The sequence below is a fragment of the Schistocerca americana genome, chromosome 4, assembly GCF_021461395.2.
Source record: "Schistocerca americana isolate TAMUIC-IGC-003095 chromosome 4, iqSchAmer2.1, whole genome shotgun sequence".
In the NCBI taxonomy this organism is placed as follows: domain Eukaryota; kingdom Metazoa; phylum Arthropoda; class Insecta; order Orthoptera; family Acrididae; genus Schistocerca; species Schistocerca americana.
In genome coordinates, this window is record NC_060122.1 from 496,512,972 (window position 1) to 496,535,779 (window position 22,808).

The 22,808-nt window shown below is 42.9% G+C and overlaps 1 protein-coding gene across 1 annotated transcript in view; it reads left to right on the forward strand.

Annotated features, from left to right (window-relative positions):
* LOC124612764 (kynurenine 3-monooxygenase-like) overlaps positions 1-22,808 on the forward strand; it is a 171,728-nt gene that overhangs the window by 134,401 nt on the left and 14,519 nt on the right. The window contains exons 8-10 of the mRNA XM_047141158.1: positions 1,274-1,363; positions 10,744-10,878; positions 13,503-13,664. Coding sequence (XP_046997114.1) covers positions 1,274-1,363; positions 10,744-10,878; positions 13,503-13,664 — 387 coding nt within the window. The remainder of the gene's footprint in view (positions 1-1,273; positions 1,364-10,743; positions 10,879-13,502; positions 13,665-22,808) is intronic.

Consider the following 22,808-nt stretch of genomic DNA (forward strand, 5'->3'; position numbering starts at 1 on the left):
TGCGAGAAGAATGATGTTCGTAATGCCTCCGTGCGCGTTGTACTTTGCCTGCCTCCACCGTCCCTACGGAAATGACACGAAGAGGCATGAAGAACTCTCGACTTCGCGCATAGTTCTACCGGACGCTTTAAGCTTCATGTAGACGCTGTAGAGTTTTCAAAGGTTTGAGTCTGGTGTCGGATATTAGATCGGAGATTTCGCTAAGATTTTGCGCAAAAAGTGAGCTACTTTTCGGCGCAAATACTATTTCAAGTTGTACCTCCCAGAGCAAGTTGTAGTAGCGGCTGGAGGTTTCCAATAGGGAACTTCATATTTACTACAAGAGTGAGTTGAAGGAAGTCTGGTTGACGTTGAATGCAAATGGCAGTTCGTACTCCGTCCGCCCATCTACCTTAAGTTTTCTGCGTTTAAAGTCAAACGGCACGACGGATTCCTAGAAATGCACACGACAAATTTCCTACACTATCGGCATCTTTTTTTATTAAATTGTCTGTTGAATAGCATCTATTTCATCCTCTACTGTTCACTAACAAAACGAGAAAAAATAAATAAAGAAAGAAGAAACTTTCTCTACAACTCGATCGAACGATCGAGCACTACTTTTTATCAGCGTGCATAAGAACCACTAGGCTGTATTGGACATAGTAAGCTTTTCTCATTTGTACAGTCCTGTCAACCTCGAATCATCTTTCAAGAAAATAAACAGAAAAAATGCCTAGTGCATGCCTCCAATGTTCTCAGAACTACCATTATTCAAACGCAAGAATCCTGAAAAGGTTGAAAATTCACAATAACGTGTATAACCGTAGACGACGGCGTACTGCATGAATCGGGGCACCGTAATTTGCCTGATCACGGATAGGAGTCGCTCCAGTTATATCGGAGCAGCACGTGACAGACGTAAACAGTTTAGTGATTTTTTTCCTTCACTTAAACTATTTTTCTTGTGATCTTCACACAGTGTCTTTAACTCTTATGTAACGTTTAGCAAAGACTGCTGTACCATACTGACACTGCTTTCGAAAAATTACAACGCTTGACTTCATAAGCCGTTTGAATGACTTTAACGTTTTCTTCGCGAATGTCAGATTCTTAACTGGCGTTTATAGTTTTGTAACCCGAGCATACACATCTCATGATGCTCCTGTCTTTAACAATAAAACATACTGTGTTATGCTCTGTATTCCAGCAGCAAGAATTTTATCTCGCGTGTTTTATAATAGATGTTGAACTAAGAATGAGTTTTACTGATTGTGTGTTTTTGTGTGCACAGTGCAAACCATACCACGTGGGCAGCTCCACGGTTATCATAGGGGATGCAGCACATGCCATGGTCCCCTTCTATGGCCAAGGAATGAATGCGGTGAGTATTCTTGGGCTAAACAGTCCTATCGAATAGTTCCGTAGTTTCTCAGATGACAATATGGTAGTAATATCTACTCTTGAAGCGATGTTGCAGGAGATAACTCCAGTTCTAACATTCGGTTTCCTTACGTGGTTTCGATATGTTTGTTTCCCCAAACTTTATGTCGGCTGTACCAACCTTCCTAGGAATTTCTAAAATACATCATGAAACGACTAGAAGGAAATCAAGCGAGTGTTGTAGGACGAGATAGAATCTGAAACTATTTCCTGAAAAACTGTAATGACTTGCTTCTACGAAATTAGCCGCCTTTCTAGCTATCTGAGAAATAATAATTTCACTTAGCATACAGTAACCTTCGTAATAAGACACGAAGAGAATTGTTAATTAACTTTTATGTATAGGGTGAATCATCTACCACCGTGAATTTTTCCAAAACTAAATGTGCAATCGATGTTCTGCCTTCACAGAAATAAGATGCACACACGGTCTCAGTAAAACAAACCGTGTTGAACTGAGATGTTCACTAACACCACTTCTTCAATTCTTAAGATGAGTGGAACCACAGTGGAATTTCTTGCAGAGTTTTAATGCAAATAGTCAATCGCCATTACAGTCTATGAGCACTGTTCACACACCCGCTTGGTATTTGTGCGCACTACAGCCATACATGTCCTCCCAGCAAGCGACATAAAAACGATGAGCATTTGGCTGTGCTCACACGCGAGATGGAAGCTGACGTGAACATGGTTGGTTAGTAAACATTTAGAAACTTAATCTGTAACTGAACAGCACTCTAGCGGCAGTTGTCGACTGCATCTGGCGCGTCAAATACAAAAATTTTATTTCCGAAAATACCGAAATTAATTTTAATACCGATTGCCGAATATGGGCAAAGTTAATCTAAGAGAACGTTGCGGCCACACCAATGGGTTGACGGAATTCAATATGCTGAAAAAATAACTTCAAAAATAATAAATTTTCGCTCAGAAAAATCCTCTTTGACAACAACTCTGAATAAGAGAACATCGTTTCAAATATTTCTGAAGAATTAAAACTGCGTGCTCGGCGATAAAGCAAAGAGAGATTACTTAATATCAAAAGCAGTACACTACAAAATAATTTATTCGTTATCAATGGTTTCGAGGTTTGTATTCGTATCTTTTTGCGTCCATTTCTTCATGTTCCTCTATCAGAGTTTCCCCTTCTGCAAAATGATTGGAAATGCACACAGCCATTGCCTGAGTAATAATTCTGTATATGTTTATACACTGCGAAAAAAGTATCACTTCTTAGAAGGCCCGTAATTGTCGCCCTAATGAATGACTAACGTGTTGCCTGCCATCAGGCGCTAGAGCAGCCACGTGTGACCACTGAGCTGAATGGGCGTCGAAGCCTCTTACTGGTACGTTCTTAACGTCCTAAACAAAGGTGTGTGGGTGGCACCGAAGGTGTTACCAAATTGAGGGGTCTTCGTAGTACACTTTGCGGTTTTCTTCACGCACATGTAAATGTTGCACCACTCTGTGATCACACCATAGGAGGGCGCGAGACAGGAAGGCTCAAAAATCATAGACACATTTTGTTGCTTCGTATCACGTTCAAAGTTCGTCGAATCGTTTTGAACGGTCTTATAACTTAATGTGAAATCCTACGTGCATTACACTTTTATTGCGCAGTTTGCTTCTTTTCTTGAGTCATCAGCGCCCCGACGTTTGATGCAGTCCCCATGAATTTCTTTCTTGTGCCAACTTCTTCATCACAAAGTAGCCCTTCTACACTACTTCATACATTTACCATAAAATGGATAAAAAGTTCTTCCGAATTACCGGTTATTACACGAAGAAAAGATACGTGTCTGATTCGTCCAGGTTTATACTATAATCATTTTATGTCCACGTCAAAATAACTAAAGCAGTATTGATCAAAGGAGAAAATATAAAAATGCAGTAAATGAAGCAGGCAAAAAGGAATACAAACGTCTCAAAAATGAGATCGACAGGAAGTGCAAAATGGCTAAGCAGAGATGGCTAGAGGAAAAATGTAAGGATGTAGAGGCTTATCTCACGAGGGATAAGATAGATACTGCCTACAAGAAAATTAGAGAGTCCTTTGGAGAAAAGAGAACCACTTGCATGAATATCAAGAGCTCAGATGGAAACCCAGTTCTAAGCAAAGAAGGGAAAGCAGAAAGGTGGAAGGAGTATATAGAGGGTCTATACAAGGGCGATGTACTTGAGGACAATATTATGGAAATGGAAGAGGATGTGGATGAAGATAAAATGGGAGATATGATACTGCGTGAAGAGTTTGACAGAGCGCTGAAAGACCTGAGTCGAAACAAGGCCCCGGGAGTAGACAACATTCCATTAGAGCTACTGACAGCCTTGGGAGAGCCAGTCCTGACAAAACTCTACCATCTGGTAGTCCCTCAGACTTCAAGAAGAATATAATAATTCCAATCCCAAAGAAAGCAGGTGTTGACAGATGTGAAAATTACCGAATTATCAGTTTAATAAGTCACAGCTGCAAAATACTAACGCGAATTCTTTACAGACGAATGGAAAAACTGGTAGAAGCCTACCTTGGGGAAGATCAGTTTGGATTCCGCAGAAATGTTGGAACACGTGAGGCAGTACTGACTCTACGCCTTATCTTAGAAGATAGATTAAGGAAAGGCAAACCTACGTTTCTAGCATTTGTAGACTTAGAGAAAGCTTTTGACAATGTTGACTGGTATACTCTCTTTCAAATTTTGAAGGTGTCAGGGGTAAAATACAGGGAGCGAAAGGCTATTTACAATTTGTACAGAAACCAGATGGCAGTTATAAGAGTCGAGGGACATGAAAGGGAAGCAGTGGTTGGGAAGGGAGTAAGACAGGGTTGTAACCTCTCCCCGATGCTATTCAATCTGTATATTGAGCAAACAGTAAAGGAAACGAAAGAAAAGTTCGGAGTAGGTATTAAAATCCATGGAGAAGAAATAAAAACTTTGAGGTTTGCCGATGACATTGTAATTCTGTCAGAGACAGCAAAGGACTTGGAAGAGCAGTTGAACGGAATGGACAGTGTCATGAAAGGAGGGTATAAGATGAACATTAACAAAAGCAAAACGAGGATAATGGGATGTAGTCGAAATAAGTCGGGTGATGCTGAGGGAATTAGATTAGGAAATGAGACACTTAAAGTAGTAGAGGAGTTTTGCTATTTGGGGAGCAAAATAACTGATGATGGTCGAAGTAGAGAGGATATAAAATGTAGACTGTCAATGGCAAGGAAAGCGTTTCTGAAGAAGAGAAATTTGTTAACATCAAGTATTGATTTAAGTGTCAGGAAGTCGTTTCTGAAAGTATTTGTATGGAGTGTAGCCATGTATGGAAGTGAAACATGGACGATAAATAGTTTGGACAAGAAGAGAATAGAAGCTTTCGAAATGTGGTGCTACAGAATAATGCTGAAAATTAGATGGGTAGATCACATAACTAATGAGGAGGTATTGAATAGAATTGGGGAGAAGAGGAGTTTGTGGCACAACCTGACTAGAAGAAGGGATCGGTTGGTAGGACATGTTCTGAGGCATCAAGGGATCACCATTTTAGTATTGTATGGCAGCATGGAGGGTAAAAATCGTAGAGGGAGACCAAGAGATGAATACACTAAGCAGATTCAGAAAGATGTAATCTGCAGTAGGTACTGGGTGATGAAGAAGCTTGCACAGGATAGAGTAGCATGGAGAGCTGCATCAAACCAGTCTTAGGACTGAAGACAACAACTACAATAGGAGCCTCTTCCCCTCCCAGCATCTGACCAAGGTTTTCTACATATCTCTTAAATGGTTCCGAAGTTCCTCGCTTCCGACTGCTGAAGGATCGTTAGGACTGAATGAAAAAATTCGCTAACATACTACATGAGTAACAACTGAATAGGCATAGTTGTGATCCATCAAATAGAAAAGGCCTTGCACAATCATTGTAACGTATAGATGAGCATGGTCTTGGATGACAGCTACAACAGCCCGTTGATGGAACGGAACAGTTTCTTGTTCTTCAGTTCTTCGATGAGTAATTCGCAACTGAGGGTAGCACAGCCATGATACCCAGTGGCACCCGAGACTATCAGGCCAATAGCCCATTGTACATGAGAGGTCCTCCCCTCTGTAGCGGATCACACATGGTTAGCAGTCACTTTAGTCCTAAATGAAGCGAGAGTCTCCGGAAATGGCTTGTTGCCTCTCAGCACGTAAATTCTATACGGACGATCTCACCGTAGATAGAGTAGTTTCATGTTTGGCGTCAAGACTATCCTGTGCAAAGAAATTCATGCACGCAGTCCACGGTGTTGCAAAATCTGGTAAACTCTGTGGCAGCACACTTTCACATGATTTGAAATTTGGCCCTACTGAGCATGCGCACCAATAAACAGTTTGAAACTATCTGCGATCTTCGGTTTTGTCTTGTTTTCCACTTAATAACTCATGTGTTGCACTGGATGTCATGCCGGAATACCTTTTTACGCCATGGGGAATTGCGTCGTTCTGAAGCTAAAGTGACGTGTCTGGTGTTTTCCGTATTATAATTCAACTGCTACAAAAGTTTGTAGTTTCGAGGAAGACGCGAATTAAAGATCTATAAAAACACATCATTTTGTACGATTTATTACAATATAATGTCGGGAAATAAGAAGCTGATGTCTGATAAAAGTGTTACTCAATCCAATTACGGAAAATTAAAAGTCAGAATTTTAGTAACTTGTTAGTGTTGCACAGCATTAAAGCTGGAAAAATTGGCAGGAAGGTACGTACTACATGTCTTTATTTATTGTTGGTTTAACTTAAAATAGCAAAATAGCGGTGAAATTCATGAACGAGTGGAAAAAGTTTTCATATAAAATATCAATATTACATGTCAGATAAGGATGATATGACAGTAAAATATGACGTATTCTCAATCTGTTCACAAAAGAATGAGACTTTGTAAATGGGAAACGTAAATAACACTCATTAGGATATAAATTAGTCGCAAAGGTGGTCCTATGTAGGTGTACAGAATGTCTGGGTGAGAGGAAAACTTCCACATTTTACTAAAGCCGAAGAAATTAAATCAAAATTTAACAAATGAAAAAAGTATGATCAGCTTTCAACAAGACAGCATCTTCATCTACACCTACGTCACACTCCGCAAGGCACCTCACGGAGGTTGACGTTACCATTAAATGATCCCTCCTTCCTTGTTCCACTCACGAATTGCGCATGGAAAGAATGATTGTCGGCAAGCCTCTGTATAAGCTTTATTTTTTCGAGTTCACCCGTCGCGCTCATTTCATGGGCGGAAGTAATATGTTGTCCTCTTCCTGGAAACTGCTCACTTAAAATTTCGACAGCAAACCTCTCCGTGAGGCACAACGCCTCCGCCACTGGAGTCTATGGAGCATCTCTTTAACACTTTCGCTCCAAATAAACGAACCTGTGACGAAACGTGCCGCTCTTCGTTGGATCTTGTCTCTCTCTTTCATCAGTCCTACCTGGTAAGCGTCACAGACTGACGAACAGCACATAATGATCGGTCGAACAAGCACCTTGTAAGGCCCCTCCCTCGTGGGTGAATCGTTTAGATTCTTCCTTTGAATCTGTCTGGCATCTACTTTTCCTACTATTTATTTTACATGGTCAGTCCACTTAGGGTCGCTCTGGATAATTACTCCTAGATATTTTACGGTAGATATTGTTTCAAGTAATTTGTCATCAATAGTATAGTTACACAGTAGTGGATTTCTTTCCCTATGTATGTGCAACATGTTACATTTAGTGACGCTCAGGGTCAACTGCCAAGGCCCGCACCATTCGTCAGTCGTCTGGAGATCATTCTACAAATCTATGTCATCTTCTGGTGTTGCTATTTTCTTGTAGACAACCGCAACATTAGAGAACAGTGTTAAGACATCCAATGCAATATAATTGAGCATTTATATGCTTTGTAAATAGTAACGTACCTTTCATAGTTGCATGGGGACTCCGGAAATTATTTTCCATCTGTCGATTTTGTTCCGTTATAAGTAATAATAGAGTTCTATAAACGAGGAAGTCTTGAATCCAGTCGCAAATCTGGTCCGTTACTCGGTGAACACGTATTTTTTTCACTAAAAGGCAATGTGGGACGGTGTCAAATGCCCTCCTGAAATCAAGGAAGATAGTATTAACCTATCCCTATTATCTATAGCGCTATGGATCTCATTGAGGCACATAGTGAGCCGAGTTTCGCAAGATCTCTGTTGATTTTTATAGAGGGAATTTTCGTTCTCCAAAAATGTCATAATTCTTGACCATAAAACATGTTCCATAATGTTACAAGAGACTGACGTGAATGACATAGGCCAGCAGTCATGTGCATCTGTCCTACGGCCCTTCTTGAAAACGGGGATGACCTGCGCTATTTTCCGCTCGCCAACTACCATTCCTTGCTCCAGCGATCAACGGTAATCTGCTGCTTTCACATAATCTTTGTAGACTCTTACAGATATCTCATCTGATCCTGATGCCTTTCCACTACTAAGCGATTGCAGCTATTTTTCTATTCTCAATATGTCCCAATTCGACGTTCGTACGATGATTGAAAGGAGGGACCGTATTACGATCTTCCGCGATGAAACAATTTCGGAAGACAGAATTTATTATTTAGACCTTTTCTCTGTTATCTTCCGATTCTGTGCCCGTTTGGTCATTGAGTGAATGAATAGAGGATTTCTAACCGTTTGCTGATTTTATGTAAGACGAAAACCGCTTTTGGCTCTTACTCAGGTCGGCTGACAAAACTTCATTTTGAAAGTCATTGAACGCCACTCTTATTGCTCTCCTTACGCTCACTTTCACTTCGTTCAGTGTTTTGTTGTCAGCTAGATATAGACTTCTGTTGAATTATGTTGAAGCTCTCTTTTTTTACGTAGCAGTTTACCACGGCTATTAAACCACGGTGGGTCTTACTTATCTTTTGCAACCGCTTCTTAGGAGATTTTGGGACACTTGTTTCATAACTAGAAGTGCTCGTATCTATTTTATACTCACTCTCTGAAGCACTTAAATCGCTGTCATGTTCAGACATGTTGTGCGACTAGCAACCAGACATAAGGTAACAAGAAATGAACTGTACCGACCGTTTTCTTTCAAGTACCATCATTGCCATTTGTCACTACAATTGCATGTGACAAATACTATGAAAACGTATCAAAACTGTATTATAACAAGCAGAGACAGCATACAATAAACTTTCCATTAAATTACTCTGACTTTCACTTACCGAAAGCCCAGCAACGGAAGTTGCTAGATAACGTAAATTCAATAAAAACCTAAATTTTTTTGTGTGGCCTCCTATGCTCAGAAATGACACTGGAGAAATAACTGCGTTGCGTTCTACTCCTTTCACATGCCAGAATCTGACTGCTGTTTGGTGCAATGTCAAGACAATTTCGGGACATGTCTGGTTCTTGCCCCAAACAGCCGACGTCGACAAGTCCATTCCCTATGTCATCCTTGATTGTTCCCATGGACATGTGTCAATCTTCCACAATACGGTCGAGCAGTTTTCAAATTATGCAATGATGGTAAAATCTCATTTTCGGCCAAAAGCAGTCTTACCTGGTCATGACTTCACTTTTTCAATTTCGCTTACTTTGCTGTGTGGTTGCCCGCCTCCGGACTTCTAATTTCTACATTTCTGTACACGCAAAAGACAGACAGGCAGATTGAGTGCAGCACCAAATCACCAGAAACAAGACTATCAGGTGGTAAACTGTCTCCTTGTAGTCTATCAGGAGTCTATGCCCAGAGTTCATACGAACTGTGATCTAAAAGCAACTGGAATGCTTGTTTTTCTTAAATAATCTGTGTTTATTCATCAACATCAACTTTATTCCCTTCAAAGCTCTCCCCATCAGAGGCAATACATTTGCTCTAGCGCTTTTCGCAATCTTGGAAGCACTTGTGGAACTCACTTTTCGTTATGGCGTACACATCCTTCAGCGATTCTGTTTTTATCTCATCAATGTTGGCAAAACGACATCCTTTTATAGTTCTCCTCAGCCTCGAGACTAGAAAGAAGACGCAGCAGGTCCTATCTGGCGGATACGATGGCTGACGCACCACTATGGTTTTGGTTTTTTGCCAAAAACTCACGAACAAGCGTTGAGATATGAGCGGGAGCATCATCGTGATGCAATCTCCATGAGTTGTTTTGGCACAATTGTAATCGTTTTCTTCAGATTGCTTCTCACAAACGGCGCTTACCTTCCAGGTGGTATTCCTCATTGGGCGTGCGACAATAAGGTAGGAACTCACGATCCACTATCCCATTGAAATCGAAGAAAACAGTTAGGAGGACCTTCACATGTGATCGAACTTGTCGAATTTTTTTCGGGCTTATCTCTTCAGGCAGTTTCCTCTGGGCTTTGGTTTCAACGTCATACCCGTATACCCATGTTTCGTTACCTGTTACAACCTTCTATACAAGTTCACGATCGTTGTCGACTTTATTCAACAATTACTGGGTGATGTCTACGCGACGTCGTTTTTAGTCGAAATTCGACAATTTCGGAACAAACTTTGCTGCTACATGCTTCATGTCCAGAGCTTCCGAAAAAAAATTGCTTGTCATGAGCCACAGGATATGCAGACATCATCAACAGCCTCTGTGATGGTGATTAGGCGATTTTCCAGAACCATTTTCTTTGCTTCTGCTACATTGTCGTCATAAACGTTTATAACACTTGTAAACTCTTGCCTTACTCGTAGTAGATTCGCCAAAAGGCACTGTAAACATTTAGAATGCAGTGCTGCGCTTTATTCCATTTTTCAAGCAAAATTTAATGAAAATTCTTTGATACATCTTTTCCGAAATGCCGAGCACTCGAAAACTCGTATAACCCTTTCGACTGCCAACAATAAAATAAATATTCAAAGCAACTGAAAATTTAAACATATATCTGGAACACGTGTATCAACAAGGCAAAAAAAAACTTTTTTTTAGATCAGACGCTCGCGAAATTAAAAAAACTCGCGTTGCTTCTTGATCATATCTCATAGCGTCCCTTAATGCTGTTTACGTCTAACCCGTGGCTGGTTCGCAGTGGGCCGACTATTCAACCGAGCGAGATGACGGAGAGGTCACACACTGGACTTGTATTCGCGAACCAAATCCCCTTCCGGACATTCAGGCCTAGATTTCGCTAGGTCGCTTTCGGCAAATGTCGACATGATTCCTTTGAAGGAGCACGGCCAGCTTCGTTTCCCATTCTCCGCCGTTCCGAGGTTGTGCTGTGTCTTCAGTGGCCTCGTCGCCGATGACATGCTAAACACTAACCTTCCTCACAGCTGCTTGGAACCTGTTGTGCAGGGCTTCGAGGACTGCCTGCTGCTGGACGAGCTGCTCGCCTCCAAAGGTCAGGCCGAGGCGCTGTTCGAGTTCTCGCGCCTGCGCAGTCCAGACGCCCACGCCATCGTCGACCTCGCCATGTACAACTACATCGAGGTAAGATCCACTCTCCTTCATATCTAACGTTTGCAGCCAAGGTCGACACAAAGTGAATGAGGTTCCACGACATCACGAATCTTAAAAGCATTTATTAACGCTGGTATTTTGAGTGAATGTATTGAAAAATAATCATTACATCTATTTAGACGCGAACATGGAGCAAGTCGTTGATGTCCTCGACAAGTAAGTGTTAGTATAACGTGAACTGTGTCTCTCAACTGACGACAGAGATAAGTCCTTTGTTTTTATTATCAGTAATCGCAGGTCACAGGAATGTCATTATAGTCACAACGTGTTACATTAAAAGTTTATTGTAATGTACTTTACATCTCCGGGAGAGGACTGCCTGGGAGGGGGGAGGGGGAGGGATATCCATGAGAAAAATATTGAAAAACTAATGAAAAGGTAATATTTTGAGTTAGAGCGTAACATCTCAGATCTCAGTGAAATGAAATGGAAATAAGAGAATGATTTCTGGCCAGGCGAATGTTGGGTAATATCAACAACAGCCGAAAACGGTGCAACAGGCGTGGGATTCGTCATGAACAGGAAGACAAGATATAAAATAAGCAACCAGTAAGACTCCAATTGTATTCCAAGTACAGTTGTCCATACAACGATAACAGCATTAGTCTCGATTCTTCGTTTTCTCGTTCTCCCTGTTGCGGGAATTCAAGTAATGATTAGGTGATGAATTGAACGGACTACCTTATAAAGATGTAGACAGTTTTCATGTGGACGTCTGCGTCGGTTGGTTCAAATGGCTCTGAGCACTATGGGACTTAACATCTGAGGTCATCAATCCCCTAGAGCTGAGAACCACCTAAATCTAACTAACCTAAGGACATCACACACATCCATGCCCGAGGCAGGATTCGAACCTGCGTCCGTAGCGGTCGCACGGTTCCAGACTGAAGCGCCTAGAACCGCTCAGCCACAACGGCCGGCGTCTCGGTCGGCTCAGGGAGCTTGCAAGAATAGCCGACGTGGTTGAGGCGACTGATCGGGACAAGCAGGAAATCCGGGTTCGAGTCCCGATACAGCTGCCGACAAACGATTCGCATTCAGCAAATTAATTCCGAATAACTGAGAAGAGATCTGTGACACAGTTATTCTCATCGTAACTGTCAACAACCCAACGCCAGCAATAATGTTGGTTTTGTTTGGTTTGTGGGGCGCTCAACTGCGTGGTTATCAGCGCCCAGCAATAATAGTGCAGGTTTACATGCGAACGTCACAAGGAGAGTATGAAAATACAGAGGGAGTGTATGAGGACATCTAATAACCATGGGGCATTGGAACGCTGTAGTTGCAAAAGTAATAGAAGCCATAGTTTAGGAAGAATTCGCGATCCATAGCGTAAATGGGGGAGGAGGAAGAGTTCTCGATCCTGAAATAAATTTCAGCTACTAAAAGCAAATAAACTTTCCAAGACTCATAAGCGGTACACCTGTAATTAGCATAGATGCACGGAAAGATACTAGCTGGATTACGACATGAGACAGAGATTCAAAAATCAGATATTGGATTGTAAGGCGCAGATATAGTACAAGTACAAGGAAGGTAACTTCAAAGAAGCAAGGTGGAAGAATAAAAATAGAAGATCAAGGGACAAATACTCGTAAGGTTGGGATGCAGCCTTTCTTCCCAATTGTTCAGCCTGTACACAGAATGAAAAGTAACGGAGTTTGGGATGAAGTGATATGCATGATAAGATTCGATGATGACATTGCCATCCTCGGTGGAAGTGAGGAAGAATTACTGGATGTACTGAATTGAATGAACAGTCTGCTGTCCATAAAATGTGGATTGAGATTAAACCCAAGAAAGACGAAAGTAATGAAAAGTAGCAGAAATGAGATTAGTGATAATCTTAAGATTAAAATTAGGGACGATGTAGGAGAGTAAGTGAAGGAATTCTATTACATTGCAGACAGAATAACGAATGACAGATGAAGCGAGGAGAATATAAAGCAGAGACTAGCAAAGTCAGAGTGAGGCAATCGTGACGGGTCACACCGAACGAGGCAGAAGTCTAATTAAAAAATGAAAGGAAAAAAAGAATCTCTACATGAGTGTCGTTTAAACGTAGAAAATGCCCTACATGATTTGTCGCCTTATTAAGGAAACGAATGCAGATTACTTGGACACAAAACAGTTTTTGTGACAACCTCGCGGACGATCAGCATGTCTCACATCAGACGAAGGTAACTGTGTATTGTACTGAAAGAATGAAAGTCAACACCTACTGTGCAGAAATTATTTTGCACGTCTACACCTTCAAGAGAGGAGCCGAACTCGCTGACCACTGAGCTACGAAAGCGGACGGTGTTATGAAAAACTCCAAAAGCAAAAGGTGTTTTTCTTAACACAATTAAGGCCATTCCATTTTAGATCATCCTGATGATCGCGATCAATTCGTTGTAAAGTGGTGTTATGTTTAGTCACTAAGGAGCAAAACGTCGACTGGACATCAAAGTACATACTCTCCCTTTTTTTGTTGTTCGGTCCTTACTTTTCCTGTCTAATGTTTATTCCTTCAAAAGAAACTGTACTTGACAAAGACGACGCAGAGCAAGCGCCATTAAGGCCGCTGACGCGGCGCGCCTGTGTGGTTGCAGATGCGGGACCTGGTGACGCGCTCGTCGTTCCTGATCCGCAAGCGGGTGGACCTGGTGCTGCAGCGGCTGATGCCGGCCTTGTGGGTGCCGCTCTACACCAGCGTCACGTTCAGCAGCATGCGCTACCACAAGTGCCTCCAGAACAAGCACTGGCAGGACAAGGTAGGCCGCTCGCACACCGCCATAAAACGGTGTACAAATGTTAACACCGAAGCACCAGACTCTTCTTATTATTCTTATTCTTCGGTCTCCAACCATCAGGTTGGTTGGCAGCAGCTTGCCATCCACTTCTGTCTTCGGTTTTCCCTTTGACAACGGTATAGGTGGTGCATCTGATATCCTTCATGATCTGCTCGATGTATTCTAGTTTCGATCTACCTCTTTTATTCTTCCCTCCCACTGTTCTTTCAACGATATTTTTGATGATACGATGATGAGCTTCAGGAAACAAGGCTCCATTCCTTCACTCTATGTGCGCAAAAACAACTAATGTCATAAGCGCCCATGTCAGAACCGTAGAAAACGAAGACGAAAAAGGAGTTGAAAGCGACTAAAAATTACCCCCAATTCGCGGAAGGAAAGACAGCTAAAAACAGGGACTTTCTCTTGGAGAAAGGGTCATAAAATATACCATAAAGACAATGGAGGTCTTGAACTAAAGATTAAATGTCCTTCACCATATTGCTACGACGGATAAAAAGTAAAACGCTGTCGACAGTCCGCGCGTCTTTAGCTAAAGCGGCCGATCACTCAGACGGCAAACATAAATCAAAACGTAGTTGTTAAAAAGAGGAATTCCGTCAGGAAGTGGCGAACCGGGGATGAGCGCAAAGTGGTGGGGGATCATGGCGGATCACCATTTAACAAATGGTGATGGCTGAAAAGACAGTGACCAATAAGCAGCCGAGCTGAAATGACCTCCTCGCGGCGAGAGGGCAAGCCGCTGCGGGAGATTTACACTACTGGCCATTAAAATTGCTACATCACGAAGATGACGTGCTACAGACGCGAAATTTAAACGACAGGAAGAAGATGCTGTGATATGCAAATGATTAGCTTTTCAGAGCACTCACACAAGGTTGACGCCAGTGGCGACACCTACAACGTGCTGACATGAGGAAAGTTTACAACCGATTTCTCATACACAAACAGCAGTTGACTGGCGTTGCCTGGTGAAACGTTGTTGTGATGCCTCGTGTAAGGAGGAGGAATGCATACCTTCACGTTTCTGACTTTGATAAAGGTCGGAATGTATTCTATCGCGATTGCGGTTTATCGTATCGCGACATTGCTGCTCGCATTGGTCAAGATCCAATGACTGTTAGCAGAATATGGAATCGGTGGGTTCAGAAGGGTAATACGGAACACCGTGCTGGATCCCAACGGCCTCGTATCACTAGCAGTCGAGAACACAGGCATCTTATCCGCATGGCTGTAACCAGTGTAACGGATCGTGCAGCCACGTCTTGATCCCTGAGTCAACAGATGGGGACGTTTGAAAGACAACAAACATCTGCACGAACAGTTCGACGACGTTTGCAGCAGCTCGGAGACCACGGCTGCGGTTATCCTTGACGCTGCATCACAGACAGGAACGCTTGCGATGGTGTACTCGACGACGAACCTGGGTGCACAAATAGCAAAACGTCATTTTTTCGGATGAATCCAGGTTCTGTTTACAGCATCATGATTGTCGCATCCGTGGTTGGCGACATCGCGATGAACGCACATTGGAAACGTGTATTCGTCATCGCCATATTGGCGTATCACCTCTTCTTCGCATTGACGGCACTTTGAACAGTGGACGTTACATTTCAGATGTGTTACGACCCATGGCTCTACCATCCATTCGATCCCTGCGAAACCCTACATTTCAGCAGGATAATGCACGACCGCATGTTGCAGGTCCTGTACGGGCTTTTCTGGATACAGAAAATGTTCTACTGCTGCCCTAGCCAGCACATTCTCCAGATCTCCCACCAATTGAAAACGTCTCGTCAATGGTGGCCGAGCGACTGGTTCTCACAATACGCCAGTCACTACTCTTGATGAACTGTGGTATCGTGTTGAAGCTGCATGGGCAGCTGTACCTGTACACGCCATCCAAGCTCTGTTTGACTCAATGCCCAGGCGTATCAAAGCCGTTATTACGGCCAGAGGTGGTTGTTCTGGGTACTGATTTCTCAAGATCTATGCACCCAAATTGCGTGAAAATGTAATCACTTGTCAGTTCTAGTATAATATATTTGTCCAATGAATATCCGTTTATCATCTGCATTTCATCTTGGTGTAGCAATTTTAATGTCCAGTAGTGTAATACTCTGGAGCTTGTCCCCATGAAAGGAAGACCAGTGATGATGCTAAAGCGATACCACCTGCTGACGGAGGGCAACACCGAGGTCATCGGAGAGAACGGCAGAACTAGCGGGCCGAGGTACGAGGACTGCAGCCTTCGCAGCAGCGTCAGCGGCCGCGTTTCCCGTCACGCCAGTTGTTACTTGACCAAATCCAACGACAGGAAACACACATGTGGTCATCTCAGGCCATCTCGGTGCGACTGATTAATGGAGTGCTTCCAGATGCTCAACCGAGCTGCTATTTCCATTTTATGCACAATATTTCGACCACCAACACAGCCGTCTTCTTACGGTGCTGCAAGTTTTGCTGTTATGCGTACTTGGTGCATGGATTCCAACCAGACTGTGAATTATTGTTGATGTCGCACCGCTGTTTATTGCTGAGTTCGATTCCCAACACCCACTATGCTCTTTTGTTTTTCCGAGCACGCACTGATATCCCGTGAACGAAAATTCTCTCCGCGTTTTCCAACTCTGGTGGATGAGATGGCCGGCGAGATTATGATAAGTTGAGTTCCAGACCCAGAACTTTATTTAAATTGAAGCCGCCGTCCCTTGTTATTTTTCTATATATTTTTATCAAAATAAAGATGACAGAAAACTTGACAGTGATAGAGGTTTCAATTTAAATAACACTTGGGGTACAGCATTCAACTTATTTAAATTTCGCCGGCCATCACATCTACTAGGCTTGGAAAACGCTACGGGAATTCGCGTTCAGGGAGTGTCATTGCGAGCGCGGAAAAACAAAACAGCGTCAGTGGGCATAGTGGCCTTCTGAAACCGAACTCGGCAATATTTAGCGGCGTGAAACCAACAATAGTTCACATTCTGGTTGGAGTCTAGGCAGACACATTAGTAGGTATGATGAGCGGGTGCTCATCGCATAAAGTACAGCTAGCAGTACAAGTGCGATCAGTCTCTAAACCAGCAGCTGTCGTATTATGGCTTCTTGTGGCTTGACAACTGCTTTGTTGTGGAAATACACTCCTGGAAATGGAAAAAAGAACACATTGACACCGGTGTGTCAGACCCACCATACTTGCTCCGGACACTGCGAGAGGGCTGCACAAGCAATGATCACACGCACGGCACAGCGGACACACCAGGAACCGCGGTGTTGGCCGTCGAATGGCGCTAGCTGCGCAGCATTTGTGCGCCGCCGCCGTCAGTGTCAGCCAGTTTGCCGTGGCATACGGAGCTCCATCGCAGTCTTTAACACTGGTAGCATGCCGCGACAGCGTGGACGTCAACCGTATGTGCAGTTGACGGACTTTGAGCGAGGGCGTATAGTGGGCATGCGGGAGGCCGGGTGGACGTACCGCCGAATTGCTCAACACGTGGGGCGTGAGGTCTCCACAGTACATCGATGTTGTCGCCAGTGGTCGGCGGAAGGTGCACGTGCCCGTCGACCTGGGATCGGACCTCAGCGACGCACGGATGCACGCCAAGACCGTAGGGGACCGCACCGCCACTTCCCAGCAAATTAGGGACACTGTTGCTCCTGGGGTATCGGCGAGGACCATTCGCAACCGTCTCCATGAAGCTGGGCTACGGTCCCGCACACCATTAGGCCGTCTTCCGCTCACGCCCCAACATCGTGCAGCCCGCCTCCAGTGGTGTCGCGACAGGCGTGTATGGAGGGACGAATGGAGACGTGTCGTCTTCAGCGATGAGAGTCGCTTCTGCCTTGGTGCCAATGATGGTCGTATGCGTGTTTGGCGCCGTTGCAGGTGAGCGCCACAATCAGGACTGCATACGACCGAGGCACACAGGGCCAACACCCGGCATCATGGTGTGGGGAGCAATCTCCTACACTGGCCGTACACCACTGGTGATCGTCGAGGGGACACTGAATAGTGCACGGTACATCCAAACCGTCATCGAACCCATCGTTCTACCATTCCTAGACCGGCAAGGGAACTTGCCGTTCCAACAGGACAATGCACGTCCGCATGTATCCCGTGCCACCCAACGTGCTCTAGAAGGTGTAAGTCAACTACCCTGGCCAGCAAGATCTCCGGATCTGTCCCCCATTGAGCATGTTTGGGACTGGATGAAGCGTCGTCTCACGCGGTCTGCACGTCCAGCACGAACGCTGGTCCAACTGAGGCGCCAGGTGGAAATGGCATGGCAAGCCGTTCCACAGGACTACATCCAGCATCTCTACGATCGTCTCCATGGGAGAATAGCAGCCTGCATTGCTGCGAAAGGTGGATATACACTGTACTAGTGCCGACATTGTGCATGCTCTGTTGCCTGTGTCTATGTGCCTGTGGTTCTGTCAGTGTGATCATGTGATGTATCTGACCCCAGGAATGTGTCAATAAAGTTTCCCCTTCCTGGGACAATGAATTCACGGTGTTCTTATTTCAATTTCCAGGAGTGTAGATAAACAAGAACCGTCCACTGAATTCGAAAGCAAGAATTCACCTCATGAGTTACCAAAAAATCCGGAAGCTTTTAATTCTACGTAAAATCATTTCGTGAAACGAAGTCCTCTACCCATGTGTTCGTTGACAATAATATTACCGAATCGGAAGGTGATGAAGACAGAAATACTAAATTATGCCCTTCGTAGCTATCACTGAAGACGATCACAGTGTACTTACTACGACTGACCATCGTACAGATGCGAGAATAGAAGTAACTCAGAGCGGAATTGAAAAAATCACTCGACAGAAGAAGAGCCACAGAACCTGATGGGATGCCCGCTATATTGTGAATTGCATACGCAGAGGAACTGGACTTCGTGTAAGATAAATTTCCCATAGGTCGCTGAAACAACAGAGCATGCCACGTGACTGAAAAAAGACGCAAGTTTTTTCAATCTGTAAGAATGGTTGCAAGGCCGACATTCAGACCTATATAACTAACTCACTGGCGTTCGATTACTTGTAGAATTATAGAACGTGAGTTCTCTGGAGACGACAGAACTCCCAATGTAGGGATCACCATAGTTTTCATAAGTGCCGAGTATGCGAAAGTCAGTTTTTTTGCTCGTTCATGAGGCCCAAACTGCAGTAAATAATGGAGTTCAACTGATTCCGTATTTTTTTTACTTCCAGAAACCTATCAAAGGAACTGCATATCGTCACCTGGTAAACAGAGTACTAAACGTTGGAACAGCTATGCAACTAGTTTGCAGACTCTAGAAGACAGAACTTTGTATATCGTTTTAAGTGGGATGACATCGTAAGCAGCAAAGCTTGTATCCGTCTTACTTTAAGGAGAAGTGATAGGGTCGCTGCTGTTCACGATATACCTCATGTATTACTTGGTGGACGGCTTTGGCACTATTAAGTTTTCGCAGACGTCTCAGGGAGGTGAATATTTTTATTTATTTATTTTTATTTTATTTTTTTTTTTGTGTGGTCACCCTTGTGAGCCGTTTGATGCCTCCCACTATGAAATCTTCTCTTGTGTCAACCTCTTACCTTTTCATCTCAGTGTAGCACTTCCACCATACGTCTTCAATTATTTGTTTACCTTCCACAATTCCCTCTAGTACCATAGAAGTTATTGCCTAATGTCTTAAAATATGACCAATCTTCCTGTTCAGTGTTTTCCATATGCTCCATTCTTCGCGTTTCTGTGGAGGACGTTCTCAATTACTATCTCATCAGCCTGTCTAATTTTCAACACTGGTCTATAGCACCAGATGCCAAACGCTCCGATTCCCATCTTTCTTAATTATCCCATAGTCCCACAGTGAGCCTTAGAAATACGTTACGGAGTGTAGAGATACTTGCAGATAATCAGTGCCTTGTGCAAAGATTAGCGGCTGACTCTAAATACAAACAAATGTAATATACTCATGGATTTAGGTTAGCTCAGTTCTGTGAAATGGAATGAAGGTGATTTAGGTTTTGTTTGGACTTATTTCACCTTAATTTATTGAGACATCTTCAGTGGCCTGAGATCCGTACATGTTTTTATTTTTAACTTACATATTCTGCGTCCGTATTTATAAGTTACAATCAGTTCTGGTCTCGTTGCTTTCTTGCTCAGTTCATATTTGTAAGCTACAAACAGTTCATGCATGTGCAGTACATATGTACTGAGCAAGAGTTTGCCAGCTTGTAGTTTTTAAGTACAATGTTAAGTACAATGTTAAATACTATGCAATTACCAGAATGAGATTTTCACTCTGCAGCGGAGTGTGCGCTGATATGAAACTTCCTGGCAGATTAAAACTGTGTGCCCGACCGAGACTCGAACTCGGGACCTTTGCCCGCGAAAGGCACACAGTTTTAATCTGCCAGGAAGTTTCACTATGCAATTAAGCGAAAAAATATTGTGTGCGGCAGTTCATTGAAAATACGGTAATAAATTAAGAGCAAATGCATCTGGAAAAACAATAAATTGTAGTTATTTAGTTGCACATAGGTATGACATACACTCATTAATATATTATCGTTAGCAACAGATGAGTAACAGACTATCAACATTAAAGATTGTAAATAAATGTTAAGTAATGCGCGTAAACGAACGAAAGGGTCTGACATTGTATGACTATGCGAATGGCTATGTCAGTGGGTCAGTTCCCGGTATAAACGAGAGCCTGTCCGAAGGTAGACATTAGGTACAGTGGTTCCATAAATACTGTATAGTCGTTGGGGAGGCAGATGCCAGATTCAGATTTATCAAGAGAATTCTTGGGAAGTTTGGACGTATTGCATAAAATTCTGTTTTCAATTTCTATGTTCATGACTGTGGAGGCTGTATAATTACTTAAGGTATTTCGTGTAGGAATATGGTATGACAATAACCTTGAGAAGTTTACGAGGTAACAGTTACGTTCGTTACGGTAGAATAAAACCAACAACTAAATTTTTTGAATCCAGGTAATTCCCAACATACACGCAATTACAATGTTTCTTAGGTCTAAGTAAAACTCCTTATCATTCAATATAAAGTCGTGATTTATGAAACAATTTTGGAACACGTATAAAATTTACACCACGTGCACGTCAACATTTACATATAACATGCACAATGTCAAATGTTACTTTTATACACAATGTGTACAGCTCGGGTAAAACTGACATTAATACAACAGAATTCATGATCCAGCATCGCACGTGAGGATCACTTACAGTGAGACTTCTTAACGTGAATAGGGATAACTTGATAAACTCTTGAAAATTTTTATTAATTATCCCTAGTTATTTTGTTCTTTAATGTTATTATGCAGCTCTTTATAAGTCCAATTTAACAGAAAAAAATTTTATCTGTTCATTCACTTGAAATTTAATGAATAAATTCGTGAATCACTATTATTATTATTAATATTATAATTTTTCATACCGCACCTCTAACAAGGGAGCAGGCTGTTGGAGTCAGAGACCTTTCAGCCAAATATCAGGCGAGCTGCTAGTAGGGCAGGGCACAGGAAGCCTCAGTAGAGAACACATGAGGGGTGTTTTCCAGTTCAGAGCCTCAGAACCACCCAAGAGTAGAAGTGTTGTAGTTAGCTTCGATGACGACGGCAGAATGTGCTCCACTATGTAGTGAGCCGCTGTTGGTCCATATAAAGCAGAGGTGAGAATAACTGCATAGTTCATCTCAACGCTTGTTAATTATTACTGTATTATAGCCCGTTGCAAGTTTATGGGATTAAAAAGAAAAAAGTATATTTTCACAAATGCATTATTCCATATTGTCTTCTTCTTTATTTCTTTCTTCTTTCGCTTGAGCCTTTACCCTGCAGTTTCACAGGATCGGCATGGTTGGGAACGGATCTGGCAAGGTTAATGTTAAGGGGGGGGGGGTGGCAGATGCCCTACCTGCCGCCACCCCAAACCCCTTGGGACGGAATTAGTGTACCCCAGCTGTCTGCGTCTAGTGTAACCCATGAAATAGTGTGAATGTGTTCAGATGTCTACGAGTCATGTAACTGAGGCGGGACGTGGGGACCAGACCGGTATTCACCTAGTGGGATGTGGAAAACCGCCTAAAAACCACATCCAGGCTGGCCGACACACCGGCCCTCGTCTTTAATCCGCCGGGCGGATTCGGTCCGAGACTGGCGCGCCTACCCGAGTACAGGAAGCAGCACATTAGCGCTTTCGGTTAACCTGGCGGGTAAACACTATCCAATATTGTATATAGGAAAATTCAGGAAACAAGAACGCAAATATTACAGCCATGGAAACAGTGAGATTTAAATTTAAAAGGTTCACTTTTCACGATTCTGATGACAGTTTTGTATAACGCAACTGTGGTTCAGAAAATTACATCTGTAGTCCTAATCTGTTCCCTTTTTACAAGCAAGTAATTGACTGCACATTTGTCAAATGGAGTGATGATTTAACCATTTCTGCCATACATATTTCATGTCACTTTTAGGTCACCTATGTTCTACAAATATTGGGTGGGTAAAATGGGGCCAGCCGGTGTGGCCGTGCGGTTAAAGGCGCTTCAGTCTGGAACCGCGTGACCGCTACGGTCGCAGGTTCGAATCCTGTCTCGGGCATGGGTGTGTGTGATGTCCTTAGGTTAGTTAGGTTTAAGTAGTTCTAAGTTCTAGGGGACTGATGACCACAGATGTTAAGTCCCATAGCGCTCAGAGCCATTTGAACCATTTTTGGGTAAAATGGAACCAGTCCAGAAAATATTTTACATACCTTAAAATGAGCAACGTAACTTACATCACACGAGTATGATGTAAATTGGGTTGCCTATCTTAAAATGCGTGAAATATTTTATGGGCCGGTTTTATTTTTATTTTTTATTTTTTTTCCAACCCAGTTGAAACTGCTATTCATACTTTGTAAATCTAACATATTCCCAAAGGCAGCTTCGATTTTGACGAACTAAAATTCCAAATCAATGTAATTTATCTATTTGCAGAATTCATGAAAAAATACCATCATCAGATAAAGTAATCATGGAGAAGCAGAAACTTGGATATAGATCATTATGAAGCAGTAATTGCAAGTAGTAG